This window comes from Protobothrops mucrosquamatus, unplaced genomic scaffold (assembly GCF_001527695.2).
Source record: "Protobothrops mucrosquamatus isolate PMUCROS unplaced genomic scaffold, P.Mucros_1.0 scaffold94, whole genome shotgun sequence".
NCBI lineage: Eukaryota > Metazoa > Chordata > Lepidosauria > Squamata > Viperidae > Protobothrops > Protobothrops mucrosquamatus.
The window spans coordinates 689,779-715,690 of NW_015386469.1; the positions used below are offsets into that span (position 1 = coordinate 689,779).

At 37.3% G+C, this 25,912-nt stretch overlaps 1 protein-coding gene across 1 annotated transcript in view; it reads left to right on the top strand.

Moving 5' to 3' along the window:
* The window catches only part of AFAP1 (actin filament associated protein 1), a 52,064-nt gene extending 37,358 nt beyond the window's left edge, over nucleotides 1-14,706 (top strand). The window contains exons 11-18 of the mRNA XM_029283446.1: nucleotides 204-349; nucleotides 3,070-3,205; nucleotides 5,683-5,940; nucleotides 7,653-7,767; nucleotides 9,026-9,190; nucleotides 10,027-10,217; nucleotides 11,426-11,587; nucleotides 13,960-14,706. Of these exons, the coding sequence (XP_029139279.1) occupies nucleotides 204-349; nucleotides 3,070-3,205; nucleotides 5,683-5,940; nucleotides 7,653-7,767; nucleotides 9,026-9,190; nucleotides 10,027-10,217; nucleotides 11,426-11,587; nucleotides 13,960-13,986 (1,200 nt within the window). The 3' untranslated portion in view covers nucleotides 13,987-14,706. The remainder of the gene's footprint in view (nucleotides 1-203; nucleotides 350-3,069; nucleotides 3,206-5,682; nucleotides 5,941-7,652; nucleotides 7,768-9,025; nucleotides 9,191-10,026; nucleotides 10,218-11,425; nucleotides 11,588-13,959) is intronic.
* Nucleotides 14,707-25,912: the final 11,206 nt, after the last annotated feature.

Genomic DNA, 25,912 nt, shown 5'->3' on the forward strand with positions numbered 1-25,912 from the left:
AAAGCTGATCTTTGCTATCTTTGCATCCTAAGGAGTAGGGTTATTTGTTTTAACAAGATTTTTGACAGCCATCATGGAAATGTTTTAAAAATGAAATTCAAGAACTCCTTCACTGAATAAGTAAATGTATACTTGAACTAAAAATAGATATATATTAGTGAAAGTTTCAATGTTCACCTGTGATTTTCTTCTGTTTTACATAGGCTTCATCTTCAGAAGATATGGGCAGGTGGATTGGGATTCTGCTGGCTGAGAGTGGGTCATCTGCAGATCCTGGCACTCTGCACTATGACTACATAGATGTGGATGTGTCAGCTAGTGTCATTCAAGCTGCAAAGCAAACATTCTGGTAGGAGGAGTTAATCAGTTGAGAACATTCTGAAGAACTTTGGCCTTTTCAGTGTTTTTGTTTTGGAGTTGAGAAATCTGAATTCTTATTTATTAATAAATCAGGAATCTGAGATGGTGAGAGGCAGCATGCAATATGCTTCATATATTGTATAGTACCATGTGCCCCAAGAATGGATATGCTAGCTCAAAGCTGAAAGGCAAAATATATCAACAAATGCCCTTACTTACAAATACAGCATTTAGCAATTCATCAAGTAGTTTTGCTAGACGTGCTTGAATAGGAAATATGTGACCAATCTGTGATGCAACACTGTATTTTCATCAGTTCCTTCATGATCATAGTTGGGGATAATCAAATTTAAAATCTAGCAACATCTGGAGAACTAGACTCTTTAAACATACATATTTCTTCTGGTTTGATCTGCACTTGGAATGAAATGGTGTTCTTTTGATCTGGGCAGAAATGACTCAGAATGAGGTGTGGAAGAAGAAGGGAAAAAGTGAAAGACAATAGTAGCTAAGGGGAGACAGGGAGGCCTCTAATGTCAGAACTACTTTGTTTTCTGTTGATTCAAAACATAATAATATGGGCATGTAGGAAATAGATAAGAGATTTAGTTTGTAACCTACAGCAAAGCATGGCATTCTGGAAGACCTGATGGACCAACCACAAGTTCTACAAAAGTGAAACCTGTAAAGGTTTGATTTTTCTGTGGTTTGGATAACACAAGATCTCCACAAGGATAAGACTGGAACATGTTCCAGCTCACTCAGCCACACCATAGCAAATCCTAGCATGGAAGGGAAACCATTTCCCATGGTTTCCCTTCCTTGCCTCCCTGCCTCTCCTTGCAGTGGCAGTTCCAGCAGTATTAGTTGCCATTGTGAAGCAAGGAGTGCAAAGGCAATTAGGGATGGATTTCGCAAGGCTGCAATTTCTGAATTCCTGCTGGCTTCCCCATTGATTTTGCTTATGGGAAATGGCAGGGAATGTTGGAAATTGTGATCATGTGACCGCAGCTCACTGTGATTTCATAATTGCAACCTGGGTGCTAAATGCCCGGCTTACAATCCCATGACCATAGGAACATTGATGGCTGGAATTCCAAGGGCGAATGGTAACTATCACTTGTTTAGTACTGTTGTAAGTTTGAACCGTTGCTGAATGAATGGTTATAACTCGATGACTATCTGTAGTTCTGCTGCAACCAGAGAAAGGAATTAATTGCAGCAATAGGACTGACATTAAGATATGCAGAGGACATGGAGAATTTAAGATTCTGTGATCAAGGGTGCTGCTTGATTTACCTCTGTGATACCATCTTTCTTTCTAGTGGCAGAGGAACTATGATAATGGAGATTATTACTACAGATGGAACTTCTCCATAAAACTCACCCCCATGGTGTTATCCCCCTAATCGGGAACCAAAGAATTGCAGCCTTTACAATGAGTTTGTCTAATCAATTAATTCAAGGCTGAAGCCCTTCAGTAACTTATGGCCCATTTAAATGGCCATTACGTTTTCCCAGTTTGTTAAGAAAGTTGTGTTAGAAGGTACAGAGAGTAATAATCTTTCAGTAGTAGCTTTTCAAGCAATATAATGATATACAATATAAGAAAATACATTGTTGTATTCAGTATCTCAGAAAAACTAAAAACTAGATACAAAAACAGATCTTGTATTTATCTTAAGATTGTGTTACTTAAATAATTGGATTTGGTTATCAGTGCCAAAATAACATTTTGGAAATGAGCCCACAAAATATAATGCTTCTGAAAATTTAATGTTCAAATCTTTTCGTAGATATTTGTTGGAGCATTTAATAATAGTTCAGAATAGTTATTTATCGTATTCAACTGGTAATTCTTACATGAGTTTTTTTGAACAATGTGATTTGCCCAAAGCAGCACTAAATGAGAATTTTAAAATATGGATACTGAGGGAAGGGCAGTCTTCCTAAAAGAAAACACAAGTGGATTTAAACTTGTTTAGCTTTCTTACCACAGACAGAAACAGGCAATGCCAGTCCTAAAACATTACAAAATCCCTCAAGAATTAGGAAAACATTTAAAGTCTCCTCTGCCAGACTTCTCTGTTTTCTTTTGCCAAATTCAAGCTATATATCTTCTTTTCTTCTCAGCAAAAAACTAAAGTCTGACTTTTATGCTGTCTCAGACTAATCACACAAAGCTCTTGGCTCCAGGAAAAAATTGCTTGTTTAAAATCAAAGGGAGGCTGTGCATTACTGTACTTTATACTGTGATTGTCCCATCTCCTGTTCTGTGAGGTTTGTCTCTCTTTGCAGTTATACATTGTGATTTGAACACCTAAAGCCATTTCCCGATAGCTCTTGAAGGAACAGATTCATTTCCATAATTACAAGTTCCTTCCAGAGAAGTTTTTCTATTGAGCAACCTAAATCTTCAACTTTGCCCTTTAAAACAATTGTCTGTCTTTTGACTTAACAATGTATGCCCCTCCCCACATACAAGTAAGTAAAAATGGAAGCTTTCTGACAAAACATCAGGCTGTAGTGCCATTCAGTGTGTATTCCAGACTGTAGTGCCATTCAGTGTGTATTCCAGTGTGTATTCCAGTCTCTTAAAAGGCAGAGACTTGTAAAACAATTTATGGAAACATGTGTTTATTTTATGAAAAGACATGAACTTTCAAAGTGAACTCATTATTTGTTGTCCTGCTTGTTTTTGTATTTCAGTTTTATGAACAGACGGGTTCTTTCTACTAATCCTTACAGAGGAAATGCTACTAATGGCTATGCGTGTCCCAGTGGGATGGCACTTCATTATGATGATGTTCCTTGCATAAATGGATCAGTAAGAATTGACTTTTGTGTAGGTCAAATAATTTATGTCTGTTGAACCTCTAAAAAAACTTATGAAGCTTCTTAATTAAATATCACTGGATATTATCACAAGGTTTTGTTGTGTCTCAACCAGAGAAGTGGGGGAAATTAGTTCAGTATATCTCATATGAAAGCCAGTACAAATATGTCTGTCCCTGTATTCCTTCGTTCATTAAGTTACACCTAAACATAATAGAACTCTCTGGAGAAAAATAAAAGCAAGGGTTTGATTAAGCATGTTCTATGGCTAAAATACAGAGTAATGGAAAATGTGCATGAATTTGTCTTCATGCAATTTTTATCCTATATATCTCCTAGCCATTGATAGATAGACCTTACTTAACGACTTCCTTGTTTAGTTACAATGGCACTGAAAAATAACTTCAGAACCAGTTGCTGCATTTACAACTATCACTGTATCCCGCGATCGCATGACCACCATTTGCATGCTTTACAAACAGCTTCTGAAAAGCAGACTCAATGGAGAAGATGGTGGTAAAATCACCAATCACGGTCACATGATGTCTCACCTAATGATCCACAGTGACTTGCTTAACGCTGTTGCAGTCACATGATGTTTCACTTAGCAACTGTGTCATTGAGACAGAGCTGGTGGTCCCATTCATTTAGGAGTTTTCTCCAGCCAGTCCCTGAAATTGATTGACTATGATTACCCATGTGTATCTTATAAGTGTAACTTTACCATATGATAGTTTCCTCTTTCCAATATAATTACATTTCTTACAGTACTTATCCATCTATCTTTAGGAGACATAAAAAAAGTTCATTTTAAAATATCAACAATATATTGTTACGTGTAGTTACCATAAATACTGGCTGAAATTGCTTCTGATTGCTTTCTAACTCTGTATATTATATAGCTCTATATTTTATCTTTCAGTGAATGCATTAGATCCTAAAAATTATTAGAAGCTGGATCCATTCTCAGATAATTCTTGACAAAGAAATTAATGTTACTAACACACATTGATCATTCTGATACATTGACACAAGAATAAGAAGTTCCCCAACAACGTGACTTGTGGGGCTATGCACATTTACTTCTTGATTTCTTTGCTTGCATCCTTCTGTTAGGCCAGTGATGGCGAACCTTTTAGAGACTGAGTGCCCAAACTGCAACCCAAAACCCACTTACGCATCGTCGAGTGCCGGGTGGGTGTGGCCCATTGGGTGGGTGTGGCCCATTGAGTGGGCGTGGCTGCGGTGGTAACGGCAGACTGGGTGGGACTAAAAAGTTCAATCAATCAATTCCAACTTTGCAAGATCTTTTTTTTTCCTGCGAGAAGTTGAAATTGACTGATTGAACCTTTTTTTTTTTTTTTTTTTTTTGCACACGGCGGCGGAGGCCTAAAGTGAAAAGGTTTTATAAAACCCAGCTGAAGGCCTAGGACTGGAGCGACGGCGCGTATGCCCACAGAGAGGGCTCTGACTGCCGCCTCTGGCACCCGTGCCATAGGTTCGCCACCACTGTGTTAGGCAATCACCTGTAGTTATGGTTTCTTGGTTTCTAAATCTCTGTTTCTTGTGATATCCAAATTAAGCTCCTGAAATTTAAAAATTGGTTATTAATCAGTATAAGAACCTAGTTTGAAACTCTAATTTGTAGGAACTTCTTAAATCAAAATGATAAAAATTAAAGCAAAGAATCAACATGCATCAAGACATGTTAAAAAAGAGGAGGAACGCTCTATCAAAATTTTAGTATAGGAAAGGTCAAAATTTTCCCTCTTGTTAATTTGTGGTTTCAACTCAATAGTCAGATGTTTGGCATATTTCATTGAAACTTATCTGATAGACTATAAGATAGACAACATATGGATATTGAATGGCATTATTTCTTACTATCCTTTTCAGCAATGTGCTTAGAAATCTTAACCTTGGAATTTGCAAGATTTCTAAGCACATTTTGATATAGTTATTGTGAACTAAAAGCAAATTTTAGAATAAAAATACAGTAGTACCTCGGTACTCGTCATTAACTCATTCCGGGAGATGTAACAAGGACTAAAAACAAGTACCAAACAAACCACGGACTTACCATGTGACCCTTTGTTTTAGCTCGGAAGAACTTCCTACCCATCCCTTTTCCTATGCCAGTGATCTTCCCAGCACGGCCGACTTCCTGTCCACCTTTTGCGGCCGTTGCCTACTTATTTCTGAGCAATCTTCCTGAAATGACCGATTCCTCTTCCTATTGCAGTGTGTTGAGTACCAAACAAATGACAAGTACCTTGACAACATTTTCACATCAAAATGCTTCGAATACCAAATTTGACGAGTTTTGAAGCAGTCAAGTATCGAAATACCACTGTATAGAACCAAGAGAGAAGGATCTCTTGCTGGGGATTGGAGGGGTTTTCTTAATTGCTCAGTTAACTTTCTGATTATTCCATTTTTTTCAGTGCATGAAGTTATGCTAATTTACTAAGTATATATGTATTGCAGAGGGAACCAGAAGATGGCTTTCCTACTTCTTCTAGCAAAAACACAGGAGAAGATGGGCTTTATGATAACATGGGCCTGTATGATAATTTGCCATCTCCGAAAATTTTTGCACGTTGTTCACCAGCAGAGCGAAAAGCCAATAGGTTATCTACTGACAAACTATCATCTAACCATTATAAACATCCTATCTCATCCAATCTGTCTTCTGCTCAGTCTGTCACTAATACCTCTGCTGTGGGGAGGGGATCTGTTGCACAGGTACTAAAATGCTTAATTCTTTTAATCATATTTCTGTTCTTGCTTTTGTGTACTGATTATTAAATGCTTACGGTTAGTTAAATAATATAATATCACAAAAATTGTTATCGTTAATTTAGAAACACTGGATATGAGAATAACATCTTAGAAACCTATGCACTTTTCTTTTTAAAATTCTTAGCTTAATTTAGCTTGCTCCAACCCCTCCAGACTAACACTACAGCTCAGGACTCCCAATTATCCTTGAAGATTCTGGTAATTCCACCTGTAACATTTCTGAAAGACATCAATTTAAATCAAACTATCTTGGATTTTTCACAGAGCAGGTTTCAGGGGATACATATACAGTATTAGCAATATGATTGCTTCAACAGCTGAAATTAAGTCCTTGGTAATGGTCAACTTCAAAGCCTACAACATTCTGTACTTTTCTGTACTATCTGTGTGCAATTACGTGTGTGTAAGTAGTTGAATATACTGTACTGCAGTTAGTGTATCGAGTATGGTATGGATCGTTATTGTGGCTTGGGTGATTCCTACTGTTCTGTGTTGTGCAGATGATGCTGTTTCATTCTAAAAGAAACAAATTGACTTACTTAAATACAAAATCATTTCAAATAAATAGGCTTCATTCAATTTTGTGATCACTTTCAAGTCTTTGGGGATGTGATCTTTCAAAAGAAATTTATTTCACATTCGGAAGTAATAGAGATGATGCAGTTCCCATCAGTAATGGAAGATGGGAGAAGTTTTTGACAAGTTGGCCATATACTTTTATCCTGTTATAGTTTACTGTTTTTTCATTTTGGGAGTGGAACAGTCATTCCTCTGCGGTCAGTGATCAGTGTACTGTTTGCTGTATATTTAGAAAACCAATTTGAAATTTGCCTAAAAGTTTTGTTCTAAGAATAAGAAGATCTGCTAAAGTTTAAAATAATAGTGAAATGAGTTGCTGGGGAATCTCCCCCCCCCATCAGTTCATTTTATTGCATGCATTGCAAAATGATTGTTGCTTGTTTCAAAAGAATGTTATGCAACATTGTTTCAAGAGTGTTTTTTATTGAAATGAGTAATTGAAGGTTCTAAAAAATCAGATAAACACAGATATTACCTCCTTAATGACTCATTTTAATGACTCACAAAAGCTAATGTTATTCTGAGGCAAAACAATATAAAATATAAATCGAACATTTCACATTTCAACCTTCCATATTTGAACCATAAAGAAATAACTAGTAAATAATAAATACAAATAATGTAAGTCTAAATGTTGAAGTTCTACTCTTGTCTAATTAAAAACAGATGTCTTTTCACTCTTTGCAAAATATTACATTGCCCCAGTCATTACAACATAGTTCTGAACATGTGGCACTTCTAATAAAGGCTGATGTTAATTTAAGATTTTATTGCCAGTTCGTTTCCTGGGCTTAAGAGATCAGTCTTAAGTTTTCTGGAGCTTCTGGGCCCAGTGTATCTTTCGATGATTATTTTGTGATGTGGCCCTTTCTCAAGCAATATTTTTTTTAAATTTTATGTTGTCTTATATGTTTTCAAAAAGCACAATGGATGCCTTTGGTTGCTTCAGAAGCATGGTTTTCTAACTACCTTGATTTTAAATTTTTAATCAAAACTTGCCTCTATTTGTTCCCAGTGTTGTAAGAAAACTGCACTTAATGTTTAGCAATAAATGCATTCTTGGATTTTCCTTACAGTTTAAAGGGAAAAAAATGCCAATAGCTGCAAATGGGATTTCAGGAAAAGGGAGAACATTAAGTAATTCACTAAAAAAATCAGAATTTGCTTCAAATGTGAAACGTAGCAGCTCTAGTGAGTATTCTTTATTTCTTCTGGCTTTGAAATATCTTATTCTTTTAAACTATCTGAAGTTTTATCTGAGGTAAAATAATTCTTTGGGCATGATAGATAAGTATTTGCCTACTGTCTTTATTCATTTTATCTGTTATCCATGCATCTGTCTATTGTCCATGAGATAAATGACTGCTCACACAGAAATTTCATTACAAAAACCAAGGTCATTCATCATGATCATCAGTGTTCTAAGGTAAGTGGGAGATTCAAGTTGATAGATTATAAGTAATTTCTGGAGAACTGTCTTCTCGTTGTCTTGTATTTCTACTTTGCTTAATACATACACTTTTTCCTACTCCATTATTATAATTTATTTGAGAAATAAAATAAAATAAAAAATTGGATCACATTTGCATCATATGCCTAAAGTATATGGGTTTCTCCATGTAGATCATTGTTTCAAGGAAGCAGCCAACATTTAGTTTGTACAAGATCAAGTGATTGATTCTTTTTGCAGCCTCTGATACTCTCCAAATCTGTAATTCAACAGTGTCTATATTTTTTCACTCTTTCTCAATGTCCAGTTTTCATGGTTGCACATTGACAATGGAAAATAATGGTTTTGATTGTTCTGCTCCCAGTTGTCATAAAAATGCCCTTATCTTGTCAGCTCTGCCATTTTCGGCTTGCCACTTTGCTAACAGCTGCCAACAACCATTAATGGGGAGGGAAAGAAGAGCAAATGGGGAATAAACATGTATAGGTTAGATATGGGAATTAGGGAGGAGAGATGACGGTTTGACAGAGATCAGAGATGCAGGAAACCAACCTGTGCCAGTTTTCAAGGCCATGAAGCTTTGGAAAAGAATATGAATTGCTCCGAACATCCAAAGCGATTCTCAAAACACCTATGCAGCTCGCCATTGGCCGAAGACAATCTGGTCCGGGGGGGGGGAGGACCAGGATGAAAGGGAAAACTTTGTAACTTTTGGTGCAAGAACATTAGTTCTAGCCTGCTTTTACTGCTGCCAGTAACCTTTAGTAATAGAACCTGTCACTTCATCCAAATGGAGTCGAGGGTCTTTCTTTCCTAAGGGATTTGACTGGGGCAGGTCTGACAAGAGGTATGTCAAATACAGAATAATAGTAAAACAAGTCTTTATGAAAATATTTGACTGTAAGCGGACATACAAGTAAATAGGATGCCCAGATTTGGTTTAGTCTTTCATTCTGACAAAAGTTTCCTAGTTCAAATAATAATTAAACTTTTGTGTAGATGCAGATCAGTATAAGTATGGAAAGAATCGTGTTGAAGCAGATGCAAAGAGATTACAAACAAAAGAGGAGGAACTATTGAAGAAAAAAGAAATCCTAAGGAATCACCTGGCTCAGTTACGAAAAGAAAGGAAAGACCTCCGGGCAGCTCTTGAAATGAATCCTGGTATGTTAGGCCCGTCTTTTTGTTTATAATCAAAGTATCAGGACATAATGTCTCTAGCATCAAAAGTAGCTTTTTTATTATTATTTTTACATGAAAAGATTCAAACTTAGAAACAGAGTGGTTATCTCCTGTTTATAACTTAAGGGAGTTTGCATTACAAAGATGAGACCAATACACAAACTGCTACTCTGTGCCAATTTTCTGTTCCTTTGTAATATTCAATTACATTTGAGGATGCTGAAATAATGAGACATTGTGTTTCCATATTCTTTTCAATGACAGCTAATGTTATGAAGAGGGTGGCAGAGATTCTTATTTGTTTCTTTATTTTATAGCAGTTCTGTTGTAGTTGTGTATATGATGTTACAGAAGAGGAGGCAACTGTTCAAGCATTAAGCTGCCACTTTCAAGGTAGTCCTGTGTTATAGATAGCATTCTTTTTATACTATTTTATTTGCCAGGCTGGATCATTTTAATGAAGTTAAATGCTCAAGACTAGTTTATACTGTTGAATAACCATAGCACTAAATATATACTTTGGCAATAATTTGCTGATGCAGTCTTAACTATTGTATTTTAATTATAGAACATTTTATCCAACCAGAGTGGTGTTCAGGTGGGTGGCTATAACAACTGAAATTATAAGTAAAAAAGCAAACAGACAACCTGGGTACATTTAACGTGGCTGTTCAGGTTAGAGTAATTTTGTATTTGACGAATGACGATGACTCACTTCTGAGGCTACAGTCTGTGAAGTGTCTTCACTTTCCAGTTTAAGAACAGAGTGTACAGTTTTATCACAGCCTCAAAGCTCACTTCTCTCCTCTGGATTTCAGGCCGGAAACCCCTAATAATCCTTGAAGATAAATTAAAGAAGTTGGAAGAAGAGTGTAAGTTGAAAGAGTCTGAGCGTGTGTCTCTGGAACTAGAGTTGACGGAAGTGAAAGAGAATTTGAAAAAGGCTTTGGCTGGAGGCATCACACTGGGATTGGCAATCGAGCCTAAATCACAGAGTTTAACTGCACAGGTATTTTAATTTAAATAAATTTAATTTGATTTAACCTTAAATAGATTCTACTATAAAATATATTTTATAAATAATTTAAGTATTTAATTATTTTTAAATAATTACTGTCTGTCCTGCTTCACATATGAGATTCAGCACTCAACTCTGTCGTTTGTTTGCACACTTTTGCTAGTTTAGATCTGTTACTACTTGGAGAATTATTATGCCATTTTATTATATTAATTATTAAATATAGATATATAATAAATGTTATATATTATTAATTATTATACCTTGGCTTTATGTAGCATATTGAGCACCACAGTTGAAAAGATTGTATGAAAACATGGAGATAAGGCAGAATGTATTTTAAAAAATTAAACACATCTGAGACTCTGGAACTTCTAACTCAGATATGCAACCTGTTTTTATACTCGCCTTTGTAGTTGAAGATTGGAAGGTAGTGAATGTAATTAATTTTTGAGAAGGAGTCACAGAGAGATCCAGAAAATCATAGATCTGTCAGATTAATGTTTCTTCTGAGGAAGATAGTAGAGACTTCTGTTAAAGATAAAATTAGCAAACATTTGGAGACAAAGGCCTTGGTTAAGGATACCCAACATGGCTTCACTAAGGGAAGGTCCTATCTTAGCTAATGTACTAATAAGCATGTAGATAAGGACAAATTAGTAGACATCAACTGCTTAGTGTTTCAAAAAGTGTTTAATAAAGTCCATAATCAAAGACTTCACAGTAAGCTTAACAGCCATGGGATAAAATGGCAGGTCTTCTTATGCATAAGCAACCTGGTAAAGAACAGAAAATAGAATTGTAACAAATTTACAGTAGAAGTAAATGGTCATGGCTCACAATGGAGGGATAAAATTAGTGGGGTCCTCCTAGGACCAGTGGTTTTTATAAATGATCTGGAATCAGGCATGATTAGTGGAATAGCCATGTTTGCTGCTGAGAGATATATGTTTCTTCGCTACTTCTAGATTTCAAGTTATATGGCTCTGAAATTATTAACTCATTTAAAGGAGTGCAGAGATTCCTGACTATGTATCTGCCAATCTTACACTGTTATCTTGTTCTTTCAAACCAATCTTCACATTTGTCCAATAGGATAATATCCTCTTCTTAGAGAGGCAGGATAGTTTAACTGCTGATACAACTATTGATACTTTTTGATAGCTGTAGTTTCAGGTTATTTTCTATTTATTATTTAGTCCCCAGTTCTAAAGCATCAGACACTGGAGAATTCACCCATCTCCAGTTGTGATACAAGTGATACAGAATGTTCTATGCCTGTGAATAGTGCAATTGTCCTGAAAAGACATTCATCCTCAAGCACCTCTCCATGCCGAGGCCACGTGCTTCAGAAGGCAAAGGTGAGATACACACGGTTGTTACATATTCTACTACTACTACTACTAAGTGGCTTGGTTTATTTATCCTTTCTCCATAGCAGAGAAGCCAGTTTGCTGTCTTGCTTTGCTTTGAAAGAAGATACTGTTGCTCAGAAAAAAAAGCCCTTGGAAATCATATTTCCCTTTAAAAGTTTGTTCTTTTAGTTCAAGTGAGAGAAAAAAATGTGGAAAAATAGCTCTCCAGTTGCAGTATGATTCTGTAAAAAAAATATTTGGATTTTCTGCATGTTTGTTTAGCTTTGCCATGAGTGTTAGCAGAACATTGAGTCTTACATATAAAAAAAGTCCACCAGAACAAATGACACTAAAGTTTGGTTCTTGCTTCATTATTTTATAAACAGATTCATCCAACTTACAGTATGTGAAGATAAAAATGTAATCATCCCCCTATTTTAGTCAATTTGATAAAAGAACAGGGGCTATTTGTTCAACAATAAAAGCTTATTTGGGCCAACCCTGCCTCAGATAAACTTCAAACATTGACTGCCCTTATTAAGATAAAAATCTTCCCACATAAGCAGTCAAAAGAAATTTCTGAAGATTTCTGTAAAAAAAAGGCATTGAAAAGATGTAGAAAAATATTCATGAAGGTCTACACCTACACTAGTAACCAGTCAGAAACATAGTCTTGAAATGGACAAAGTTTGGGATATTGTTTCCAAAGTATGGACTGTGCTGTTAAAATCACTACAAATGTGCAGTGTGAAATTATTCAGGTGGACACAAACAATCCCACTGTAAACAATATCCAGATTTGTAAATATCTCTCACATTAGCTAAAGTCGATGTTCATGATTTTATCATAGCTTGTAGCTGAATTCAATATAGTTTCACTACCAAACTAACACTGTTGATCTGCAGAAGGAAATGAGGAATGGTCCTCCAGAAACCCCCAAACCTTGGGAAAGGAGCAGTTATTGGCCATAAATTTGCCTTTCATTGGTTCATATTAAGTGCTTTATGAGCACTTAATGAGCAAGGTTTAGAGTTGGGTCTGGGTGAGAATTACATCCACTTTCCAATCACCTATTGTGTTTGTCTGAAGCCAAGTCTCAAAGGAAGCTCTAAGCTTGTCAGATACCCAAATGCAGAATCACATGCTAGATTGCAGTTTAGTTTTTGCTTAGCAACTGCCTTATTAAGCAACCATTCAAAGTTACAATGGTGCTGAAATAACTAATCTTAGAACCAATGTTTGCATTTATGACCTTTACAGTACCTCTCTCTCACAAGATTACCATTATAGTTAGTATATGTTGTCCTGTGCCTGACTTTTACAAATTACAAAAGAGTAAGCAACCACACCATAGGAAATGTGCAATGAAAAGAATGTGGTGGCATCAGCAGCCCTGAGTATGCTATGCAAATAGTCCAGTGTATTCTCCATAGTGTGCCTGCTTACTCTCTTTTAATCCCTTCCTCTCCAATCTTCCCACTCAGGGAGTGGGAGATGGATAAGGCACAGGAGAAATTGCATAGCTTTTTCTTCCCCTCTGTAGGCAATCTCTCCTGTGCCTGACCTAGCCCCCCCCTCACAGGAGACTTTGAAAGGGAGGGATTACAAGAGAGTAAGCAGGCACAGTGGGGAATACACTGGACTGTTTGCATAGAACTCTCAGGGATGCTGGCATCAGAGCATTGATTTTCATGTGTATTCCCCATTGTGTGCCTGCTTACTCTCTCGTAATCCCTTCTTCTCCAGTGAATGTAAATACAAACATTAATTTCAGTCTTGTTAATTATCCCCTGCTGCGGGGAGCATTCCAAAGGGGTGGGAGTGGCTAAGAAGCAGACAAAAGCTGAAGGTGCAAAACTAATTAGAAGACCCCAAAGGGCAGGGGAGTGGGAAAGGAAAAGCACAGTTACAGTCACATGATTTCCCAAGACTATTTCACTTAATGACAGAACTGTTGGTCCCAATTGTGGTTGCTAAGGGAGGACAACCTGCTTAACAGTTCCCTTTTCCATCTTAGTAAGCTGTCCATGTTTACCTTCTTCCTGTTTTGACCCATAGTTGCAAGATTTTATGAAATCATACATTACAGTATACCAGTTCTGATTTCATTATTTTTTTGAGTCAGTAAGATTCTGAGGCTCTACAATGGGGCATCCCAGCTTTGCTGGGTGGCCATGCTGGCTGGGCAATTATGGTAGTTGAAGCCCACACCCTTAGAAGTTACGAAAGTTTAGAATTTCTTTCTGGAATTGTCTTTTTTTAAAATCCAATTGTAAACAATAATTTTTTTCTAGGTTGGTACATAATATTTGACTTTGCTGATATGAATATATGTGTATTTGTAATTATATTTACATTTTTTTTTCATTCTTTCTAGGAGTGGGAGATGAAAAATGGAACATAAAGAAATACAATTGCTACTAGAATTCTGCTTTGGGTCTCTTGACTCAAGATGAACTAAGGAAGATTAATCTGCACAGGGGTATTAATGGGTTGTCAGTTCTGTTTAGTGAATGGTCAGTATGCTTAATACAGCTAGAAGGGGGGGCCTTCTTGAATGTGTCATTTCAAATGCAGTGATTATTTACTCACTTAAAATATGAAAGAAACAGTTTAAATGATTACGTAGATGGATCAGGTAAAACTAGGAACTGTGTTGGATGGAAATGGAGATTGGCATGTTTCAGTACCCATTTGGAATAGATTTAGATACATTTTAATTATTAGATATGAAATCCAATTTTGACTCCCTAAAACTTTGCTGTATGAATGTGGGGATTCACAGACTTGTAATATTAATTCAAGGCTTATGAATTTTATGCAAGAGAAGAATGGAGAGTTGTAGTCTTTGCAGAAATTACACACCTGCTGTTTTCCATGGTGAGTAGAGATCAGAGAAAGACTAAATTCTTAATGAGGAAGTGAGATTAGAGTAAATAGAAAGACATCTTCAATCCCAAGTAAAAATACCAGTCTCTTTTAAACTCTTTTTTAAAAATGTATTTATTTGCTTGCTTGTTTTGAAATGGTTTTACGGATTTTATTTTCAAAAATCAAATAGCAATGGATGCCACTTTACACATACAAAAAAGGTCCACAACATAGAAACTGGTTTTGAAGCAAATTTATGAAAGAATCAAAAACTTTTCAAAACAAAAGAAAAATTTGGATTCAGAAATCCAAAATACCACCCAACTTAAAAATATTTAAATTGATTAATTTTAAATTAAAAATCCTTAAAATTGCTACTTTCCTTCTCTAATAAAAGCAGCAATGAATGTCTCCCCAAAAAATGAAATGGTGTTATTTCTAAAATTTGTTGTCTGTTAAAAAGAGACAGAATATTCTAAGACAACAATGTAAAACTTGTTCTTTTCCTGCTATAACTGTGGTTTAGGCATGAATCTGAATTGTGAATTAAGAAGTGCCTACCTGAGAAGCATTAGGGAACACGGTAGCTCTGTGTCTTAGTTTCCAAATGCCATTTTCAGTACCGGGATAATAGTAATACCATCTTTGCAGACTTACAGAGATAATATTTGTGAAGTACAATGCTTGAGATGATCTACATACCTTTTCATTATAGTCTTTCCATCTTCAAAGAAAATGTAAAATGTCTCTTCAGGTAGAGTTCCACTATTCCCTTCTGTGCATATGGGCTGCTCCAATATCATCTGGCATAGGATACAACACAGCTGGACAGAGAACTCCTCCATCGGATAGTAAATAGATTTGCAGTGCTTTTGCGTCTCTTTCTCCCTTTTACAGTTCTGTTTCTTACCCAAGAGCTGTGACAAAAATCATGGCTGGAGAGGCTCAAGTGTTTTCTCCTTTGTTCCCCTCCCTGTCATATTGAAGTAGAACACAGGTGTCAAACTCACCATGTCACGTGACGTGTCGCAACGTATCACGACTCTTTTTGCATTGTCGGCAATGGGGTGGGTGTGGCTTCAGTATGATGAAACCGGCCTGTGGGCCGGCAGTTTGACACCCCTGAAGTAGAAAGTCCTTACAAGAAGCTGCTGCTGATAGAAAGCTCTGAGTAAATGACAGAATAGCCAGAGTTGGCTCTGTGCCCCCTGCTTCGCCAACCATTTCTATTATGTTTGAGTTAGAGTAGGTACTTTAAAAGTGGCAGGATCTCCAAGTAGCATTACTTATGAGAACAGAGACCAAGGCACTCTAAACTAGTGACTTATTTCTTTATGCACCTGTACCACTCACTTTATAACACAAGTGACAACTTGAAGAGACAAAGTCTAAGTCTAAAATGCATTTATTTTTAAAGCACCTAGCCTTTTGCTAACTAGAAAGCCAGAAAGAAAGAATTGTGGTGGGAGAGAACTGCTTGGAGAAGGACAAATGCTTTGGGCATCAATCCCTTTTTATAGTTTGATCCCCAGCTATGCATTTGGATATAGCATTTATTCTTTGTATTGCCTGCATTCTTCATGTCCACAAAATGTAGGTCATAGTAGAACTAAAGATTTTCAGCTAGCCATGTCCAGCTTCAGGTTGGAGGTAGGTTTTTTTTTAACCTTGGAATGATCTTGCTCGGTCTTTAATAAGTTGCTTTTTTATTATTCTGAGATACTTGTTCTCTAGAATCCTCTGCCTAGATATTAGGTTTATTAAACCTTTGCTGAAGACCTACAAATGCATTCAGGCCTTCCTTGTATAAATACAGTTATTCTTTAGATGATTATTTTTTAATTTATTATAATTTAATTGTGGAGAGCTACTTTGGTGTAGTGGTTAAGACATCAGACTATGAACTGGGAGACTGTGAATTTTATTTTGCCTTAGGCATAGAGCCTTGGGCCAGTCACTCTCCAATGACTGACCTTGGGTCAGTCGCACTCTCAGCATTAAGAAGGAAGCAGTGAGCAAACCACTTCTGAAAAACCTTGCCGAGGACACTGCAGAGACTAGTACAGGCAATCACCAGGAATCAAAAAATGACTCAAAGGCACCCAAGCTGTTTTGAGAAAATTGTCTGGGAAAACAGCATATAGTTAATAAACAAATACTGGGCTGCCATGAAATTCATCTGCCTGAATTTAGGAAAAAGGCTTATTAAAAGGCCCTTGGGTGATAACCGCTATATCTAAAAAGATTCATCTTGCCTTTGGTGACTGGTGACTTATTAAGGATTAATGTCTGCATTTAAGTTCCAGGTATTACACACATCCATAAATTGTTCTAGTGTCCATAATGTAAAATGTAAAAATATTACACATCTTGATGATAGATTTTCATTTTCTACAAGAAAGGCTGTGGCAGGAAGATGAATTAGCAACTGATGGTTGAGAGTCCAGTTCTGGGCATAATCAAAGGTAAACAATTTTACACAGTTGTAGGGACAATTGATTTCATGCATGTCAGTTATCTCAAAACTGTTTGCTCAGACAGAGAATGAGATCAACATGGGATCCACAATGCAGTGTCAGTAGGCTTAGTGTGCTCATACATCATGTATATTTCCTTGAAAATTTAATGTATATTTCCTTGAAAATTTAATTTATAAAGATACATTTAATTTTAAATGGTATGTGCCCAGCTTTATTTCCAAAAATGTATGTGGGCCTTATATGCTCTGTATCTGACCGAAAAATCCATCCAAACTGTAGCCCTGCTTACTAGTTATTTTGAATCTTCTGAGCAGCCTAGGGTAATTTCCAGTGAATCCTTGTTTCCGTTTTGTGGAAAATTGAGAGCTTCACTGTATTTGGAAAGGAATTGGCATAGAAAACAGCCTATATTTGAGCGTGCAGGGAGGAACTCTGTATGCAATTGGTTGTAGCACTAGCTTCTTGTTTATGTCAGAAAGATGGAGGATAAGCATTCCATAAATGGGGTATATTTTTGAGGCCCTGAATTTACATGCTTGATAATACAATTTTTCCACTGCTGCTGCTTCTAATAGTTGTTTGGATATTTTGCAAAATGCAGTTTGCTGAAATACCTTCAATAGCCCATTGATCTTTACTGAAAAGGAAGTTTTAAACAAAAGTTATTTTGTTTAGGCAAATTATTTGAAACTAATTTATTTATATGTTTGAATAAATGTTTAATTTATGGATGTACATATTTATGAAACTAGATCTAGTTCTAATCAACAAATGTTTAGTAAGGAAGTGATTTCTTTTATGGTGTCTATTACATACCGCATAACAAAGAGAATAATTAGAATAATTTTATCAGATATGTCCAATTTTATCTTTTTGAACATTATTTTGAGCATAGGGTGCATTTTGAATGGTAGTTGCTATCATTTCATCCTTTTTTCAACTGGCCATGCAATGGCTGGGGAACCTGTGACTCTCCAGATGTTACCGACTTACAGCTTCCAGCAACTCTAGCTAGCCTTGTTGTTAGTTTTTTTTAGTTCAGTAGCATCAGAAGACAATGGATTCCCTAGGTCTGCGCATGAGAGATGAGCCTGTTATGTTGCTCCAGTGGCCTTATTCTAGAACAGTTTTATACATTTTAAAGATACCTTGACTTTCATTTGTTGGAATCATATTTAATGTCCTTGCTTGCCTAAGCATTTCCAGAAGACCTTTGAAATTGAATTAAATTTGCAATCTAGTTTGTCTTTCTTTGCTGTATTGCTTGTTCAGTTTCAGTTTTATGTGTGTTTACCCTTTGTTGTTCTAAGAAATTAACACAAGCCACTTTGAAATATGCTTTAATGAAGAATTGGCACAGAACAATTTAATCTTGAGGCCAGAGGAGCAATATAGCCTCTTCTAGGGGTAAAGGTGTGGTGTGTACCAAAAAAGTATATTTCACTGGTCCATTCTCTTTTCCCGTCATGTAATTCACTATCCTTTTGCAGGCTTTTGTTCATAGATAGGAAAGCTTTATGAAGTCATTCATCGGGCTGCCTTGGCAACGGTGCTCCCAGCAACTTTTAAAAAGTTTTATATACATTGTATTTCTACACTACTGTACAGGGACATTTTACAGATTTAAGTTGCAATGGTATTGTTTAAATTTTTGTTAGGAAATCATATTTGATGTCATAGGGTTGGGATATGAATATAATTTCAATGTATTTGGGGAATGAGCAGTTTTTTTAAAAAAACTATATTTGCGACATTTTAATACTAATTTTATATCAGTCTTCTAATATTACTTACTGCACCTACCAATTAATCTGAATTGTCTAATCCAAAATATTCATATATTAAAACTGTAATTTCCTACTGTATTTTTTAAATGAAAACGTATTTCAGTTCCCCAAGCAGGTGAAACATATCAGTAAGAGGAAGCCTCTTCTCTATATTTATTTTATGTCTCCTGTATTTTATTATACTGCTTAATGTTTTTCCTGTGTTTCTCAAAGTTCAGCTGTTAGAAGTTAAATGCTGAATTAGTTAAACCTGCAGTTTAACTTTGGAGAAAACACCTTTATAAATAAATTCCAAATGAAAGAAAAAATGCCAACAAGAAACTTCGGCCTCATTAGCTATGATTTATTTTTACCTTTCTGTCCCCCAAATGCTATGACAGGCACCTTTTTTGGTGTAACATTTACTTCTTATTAATAAAGAAAAATTGTGAAAAATCAGCATTTGTTTTTCAGAATTCTTTTTTCTGGTGTTTTGCACAACTTCTTAGCACTTGATGCGCTAAGAAAAACGTTTTATGTTAGCTGGGCTACTTATTATGCCTTTTCCTCTTTTTCTTCTTTCACTGCTACATCTGGATTGTACCTTTCTCCAGTGATAATTTGGTATGATCTCTGTAACAGTGCTATTACACATGGCAGGTACATGGGTGAGGCTTTTTTGAACCTGAATAGTATGCTTTTCTGTCCATGTCTGGGGGAGAAAGATGTGGGACTGGCTAACTTAAAGCCAGTATAGGGTCTCTGCTCTTAGTGGGCACATCAATCACATACATTTAATAAACAAACTATTATAGTCCCAAGTAGGCAAAGTTTAGATTCAGAGTCTAAAAAAATAGTTTTGGTCTGTTGTTGAAGGTTTCCAACCTGCCTGCTCCCCTCACAACACAGGGCTGCTAGGCATAGGAACAGTTTTCACAGGTAAGGAAATTCATGAGGTCACTGAACTGCACCCGTTTCACCTGTACACGTTGACAGGTCAGTTCTTGCAGAGCTAATTGAGGTTTCCAGGTTCTCTTGAAACAAAAAGGAATGGTGAGAGAAGATAACCTCAGCTTCAATTGGTCGGTAGGAGGTGGGCAAATCACAGCTTTTACTGCAATGTTTCTTGACCATGACAATTTTAAGATGTGTGAATTTCAAGCCCTAGAATTCAGATGCATGCTGGATGGGGAATTCTGGGAGTTGAAGTCCACACATCTTAAAAGTTACCAAAGTTGAGAAACAATACTTCACTCATCATCAGCCACATTCACCAGCATCCTAGACAGTGTCCATAGCAAAAGTAGGGACAAGAGAAGGCAGACTGCAAAATTTTAAAACTGGAACAGTTTTGGCTCATTTTAAGCTGCCTCCACCATGGGCTGGGAACAAGAGGATAAAAGTAATGTGACAAAGCCAAAGTTATTTAAGATGGTTAACAAGATAAATTTCTGCCCTGGCTAGAGGGATGTGCTCCATAGATGACATCACCCCATTACATTTTATATTTATATAAATGGACACATATATTTAAAGAGTAGCTTGAGAACTAGGATGAAGTGGCTTAACTGTGTGGAGGAAGAGGTTATAAATGGCCAGTTAAGTATACTGAAAGGGAACTTTAACTTCCGTCTTGTCTAATTTGTCTTAAAAAAATCCCCACAAAGTGTCAAGAGTGTCAAAGCATTTTAATGAAGAAAATGCAATACAGTTTCTTGGAACAAGTGCGTTCCTTTGGACACACTAATTGACCTGCTACATATTTCAAAGCAGAACAGTCTTAAGCTGAATTCCACAGCTTATAAATAAATTGCAATCAGAACTGTAGCAAGACCTAATTCAGCTATCTAGATTGTGCAGTTGAACTGTAGTTAAATGTTAACATGATGGTATATTTCAACATTTGCTTCTGCTTTTCAATGTGATCACATCACTACAAATTTGACATTTTATCTGTCACATATATACAAAAATATACAGACTCCTAAATCTCGTCCACCTTACACCTCTTTGACAATTATTTTCCCTTGTATAGAAACAAGATTTGGATAATCTTATCTAAAATAGTAATAGGAAAGTGTACTGTATTATCACAAAACTAGGTGAAGTGAAAGCAAAGAGAAATGAGTATTATTACTATTATATCAACTGTAAAAGTTTCATAATTTATGAGTGTCAAGATTGTTTTCCTTTCATGTTCAACCAAATGCAGGAAATTCATCAGGTGGTTTATCAATTCATGTCATAAATAATATCTAAGCCAGACTTGCATATTTTAGGGCCTATTAACACTTTTAGACAGATTCCCTTTACTGAAGCTGTTTGTTATGGGAAATAAAACATGATGTGCATCTTTTTAGGATTGTGTGGTATTTATTCACTAGGGGGCCAAGATGGTCAAGGGTCTCTCATGCTCAGTGTTTGCTTTCTAAGCATACACATTTCAGCAATCATCATATAAACAAACACAAATACTATGTAAAGTGCAATCTGGTTCTTCTATGTGACAAATTTCCACTGAACACTTTTAACATGGCTAAAGTGGCGAGTAATGAGGGTGCATATCAGATTACATCACTGCATTTTCAAAAATATGGGCATCTCAAGGCCAAATAAATACTCCTACCTCTTGAAAAAAAAGTACAGTAGGATTTCTCAACTATTCAACTAATACGTTTTGAGAAAATAAGGAGAAAATAAATTTACACTTATTTAGGAAGAATCAACATTTATTTAACGGAAGGTAAAAGGGAACTACAAAAGGAACAAAACTATATGGAGCCTAAACATACTACAGCCCTAGAGCGAAAGGACATGCCAGCAGAAAAGAGAATTTTTGAGAAGATAATGCCATTATTGCATTTGATGGATGGGATAACATTCAGATCCTTGGGGCAGTCATAAAAGGCTGGGCAAGTTTAAGCCCAGCACATGTCTAATGCAAATCTCTTGAGGTAAAGGCAAATTGTCCAAAGCAGGGTCAAAACAGGACAGAGAGTAACTGAACAGGAAGGCCACGTAACAACTCAGACTTGCAATTCTTGAGCTACATGCTCCAAGTTACTTTCTGCTGCCTGCAACAAGACTGTGGAAGCTCTAAATACCACAAAGTTAGGTAAGCTGGACCATGGAAACCTGTAGAAGAGGAATGGGCTGCAAGACATAGCCTCATCAGCCTAACCCAGTCTATCTCCTGGCAGGAGTAGTGCCTTGTCAGTCGAGCAGTAGAAGTCAACATGCTAAGCTGCACTACCTGCTGGAATCCCCATGTGCCCTTGTGGGTCGCTGGACCCTGTTCCTCTGCAGAAGCAGCTGAGGAGAGACTTGGCTTGGGCAGCCAAGCTGGCAGGTTGGGGCTGGCTGAGAAAAGGAGGAAACGGCAGAGGTGGAAGGCCAGGACTGCTTAGTCTGCTGTGAGGATCTCTTTATGAGGCAGACGTGTAACCAGAATATTTGTAGTTCAGGGTTGGAATGAGGGGGTCCTTGCTGCTCTTTGAGCTTGGTTTTCTTGCAGATGTACTGATGATGTTACCTAGTTCAGGTAATGAAATGTCTGCAAGGAAACAACCAAACTCAGCACCAAGAACCCCGCATGAGTGGGGGGGAAAAACTGGAAGAGTTTTCTGCTAAAAATGTCTCAGGCAGAGCAGGGAGAGACAAAAGAAAGCAAATGAAAAAACAGACCAAAGGGAACTTCTCAGCAAGGAGGTGGGAGAAAGACACGGTTTTACCAGCTCTTAGTGAGATGGTTTTCTAGACTATTTAATTTTAGGAAAGAATTTGAAAAAAAAATCACAGATCAATATCACACTGGTATTTTCATTAATAAAAAAAAGGCTGCCAGCTAAATCACAAACTAGCTTTTAGCTGTGGTTTGCACATAACTCAGTTTTGCAGTAAAGTTGTCATTAAATTCATTGCCGTTAAATAGCATCTTATAATACTCTTCATTTTCTTCATTTATGACTCACTGGGGACTTTGTATCAATGCATGAAAATGCTTCAACAATTCACATTTGAGATCCCTACCATATAACAAGGACTGTGTATATTACAAATATTTCTTGCAAATGATCACTTAGTGTAACTTAAGATACATCAAACTGTCAGCCTGCAGGAAATTTAAATTCAAACTATGCTGAATGACCTTGGACAAAAAACCCAACAACTTTGGATAGACACTTGCAGAGATGAAATGGCAGAAATCTCTAAAGGTACTTTTTAGGTGAGATCAACCATTGTCACTCCTTGATAGATTTTGGATACAAACTGTCTGGTACAGAAAAATGTGTTTTCCTTCAGTCATTTGGGTCTAAAATGGCCTTTTGTGTTATTTTTAAGGCAGTTTTAAAATCAGACCTTGAACTGGGCGTGGAGTCATGAAACATCCAGCACAGCTCCCTCCAGACTGATCAAACGTGATTCAATTTGGCTGGACTTCTTGACAGTCCTACAGGTCCATTCTGTTCTAGCTGAAACTTCTGGCTCCTCTTCAAGGCTAACTGCAGCACACACAACACGATACAGTGAGGGTGGGGCACCTGTATATTTCCAGAAGTTAAGGACAACTTCCAGCATTCATCACCATTGGCTATGTTGGGAAATGCAGCTCAGCAAAACTGAACAGCACCTCGCTCTGTGTTTCAATAACACACTGGAAGATTATCCAAGCAGGGACCAATGTTGCTGGATGACTTTTGTTCATCAACATTTGCAGCTGGTGAACTTGGAGGTCAACAATACCTGAAGTGATAAAGCTGAATAAAATAAAACTCCTAAGCTATTTGCCTGCTCTTTCAAAGAGAATTAAGCCCCATGCGTGCAATATCCCCTCAGTCAACTATAGTATAGGGCAGGGGTAGGCAACCTTGGCTCTTTTATGACTCATGGACTTCAACTCCATGCTGGCTCAGGAATTCTGGGAGTTGAAGTCCACGAGTCATAAAAGAGCCAAGGTTGCCTACCCCTGGTATAGGGCTTCTAGGCACCTATCTACCTTCAGTTAACTCTTGCCTATCTAGCTCTTTATTAATTTCCAGGCTCCAGGAGAGCACAATGTTTATAAAGGCAAAGGAAATCAAAGGGCTGTTGCCATACCTTCATCCTTCAATTCCATCACTTAAGGGAGGAATGCACCTTAAAAAACAAAGAAGAAATGGACAGCCTTCTTTCAAAAGTCTGAGACTAGTCTACTACAATGTACTTTGTTTGTTTCCATGTCCTCTAGAGCAGAATGCACTAATTGAACAAGTTACAAGGAGCAGTTTGAGAGCATTTGCTCTGCATCCTTATTTTCAGGTGAAAAAAGGAAATCAATGTTTGAGTTCAGAGTCTCTATACAGGTAATCCTCGAGTTACGACAGTTCACTTAGCGACCAAAGTTATGACACCATTCCCCCAAGTACTTATGACAGAGTCCCGAGATTATGAATGTTGCAGCACCACGGCAATCGCTTACCCTTATGAACGACCGCAGAGGCACTGCAAATTTGCTCTGCCTATTCCTCCTCCCACCCCGTCAGATCTCCGCAGGCACTTCTCTGCAAATGGAGGGACCGTTTGCCATTTCCTTGCCGAAGCCTGCATTCGCACCACTCCCAGCCTCCATTCTTGGTGGCAAAAGCTTTTTGCAAAGACAAGCGAAGCATGCAGGGACACAATCTCTCACCCCTGCAGGCTTCGGCTGGCTTTCCTCAAGGCTTTTGCTGCCAAGAACGGCGGGCACACGTCTCCCAGCCTCCATATTTCATGCCAAAAGCTTTTTGCAAAGATGACCAGAGCCTGCAGGGATGCAGGCAAAGAAATCGCAGCAGAGAGGCTGGAGAGGACGCAGCTCACTTGATCACTGAGATCTTCAAAAGGTAAGTGAGTCTCCACAGGCCAAGTCCCTGTGGACACCCAGTGGGGCAGGATGGGGGGGAGCATGAAATATTTCAGTGGGTTGGGGGAGGTCTTGGAAGGTCGGAAGCACTAGGCCCCCCCCCCTGGTCTTCCTCACCCTGAGATACCTCATGTGCAATTAACGACTTGAGCACTTAATGACCTGAGCATTTGATTAGTGAAGCCTTTGGGTAAATCAGGGAGGGATCACATTAATTGAATGTGATCCCTCCCTGATTTACCCAAAGCATTAGCTAATCGAATGCTCAGGTCATTAACAAATTCCTCTGGTTACAAATGTAATTGTCAGGCTTTATTACATTCGTAAGTTGAAGACTACCTGTATATTTGAGCTTGTTTATTTTAAAGCTCAACTGAAAATTTCTCAAGTTCCACATTCAAAAAGCATGGAAAAGCATTCCCAAAATAAGGAATTTCAATTCCTGCAGACCGATAGAATCTAGGCCTCAAAACTTTGAACCAAAAAGGAAGGCTTATAAGCAGAACAGAACAAAAATAGCACTAATAGTGGCAGGACCTACAAGTGTCAAAAGCAAAATCAGAACATCACCTAAGTTTTCACTGGAAATTTTCCCACTGGGAGTCAAGGATAACCCGTAAGAATTGTTGTTTCAAGAAACAGAACCACAGCAAAGTCCTTCCAGAGCACCAATGAAGACCAGCAAAATGGAATGGTGCCTGACCATTCCCATTACAATATTTTTGTATATTTAACTTTTGGAAACCACTATCTGGCTCATCTCACAAAGATAATTTATCCTGCATAGTTTCCCAAGGCTCATGGGAGTAAATCTTAACAAAACAAAACATAAAAATACACCCATCTCATTCCTAAGGATTGCCAATGCCCAAAATATGCATACACAGTACAAACAATCCTCTGCAAAATAGGTGTGCCTCAGTCCCACAGAAAATAATCGAATAAAATTGCACAACAAGATACTTAAGTCCCCACTTATCCACACCCATTGTATTAGATTGCTCAATTTTCAAAGATTTTGGAAAAACCTGAGGTTTACCAGAGACCTACCAAGGACTTTCTTACATGCTTGTTTCTAGATGATTAACAGACAGAATCTACAACAGAGACAAATGGATATTGATGTTATAACTGCACCATAGAACAAAGGAGAATTTTAGTGATGAAAGAGGCAGGACTGTGTAGGCCTTGGCTGCCCTGAAATCCTAAACCTCCACTTGGCTCTTCTCTTAGGCTTCTGCAATTGGGAAGTACTGCAAAAGGAAATGTTCCTGAAAATCATCTGCCCCCCCAAAAAAGCATTAATATTCTATGAATGCCACTCATGTCAAA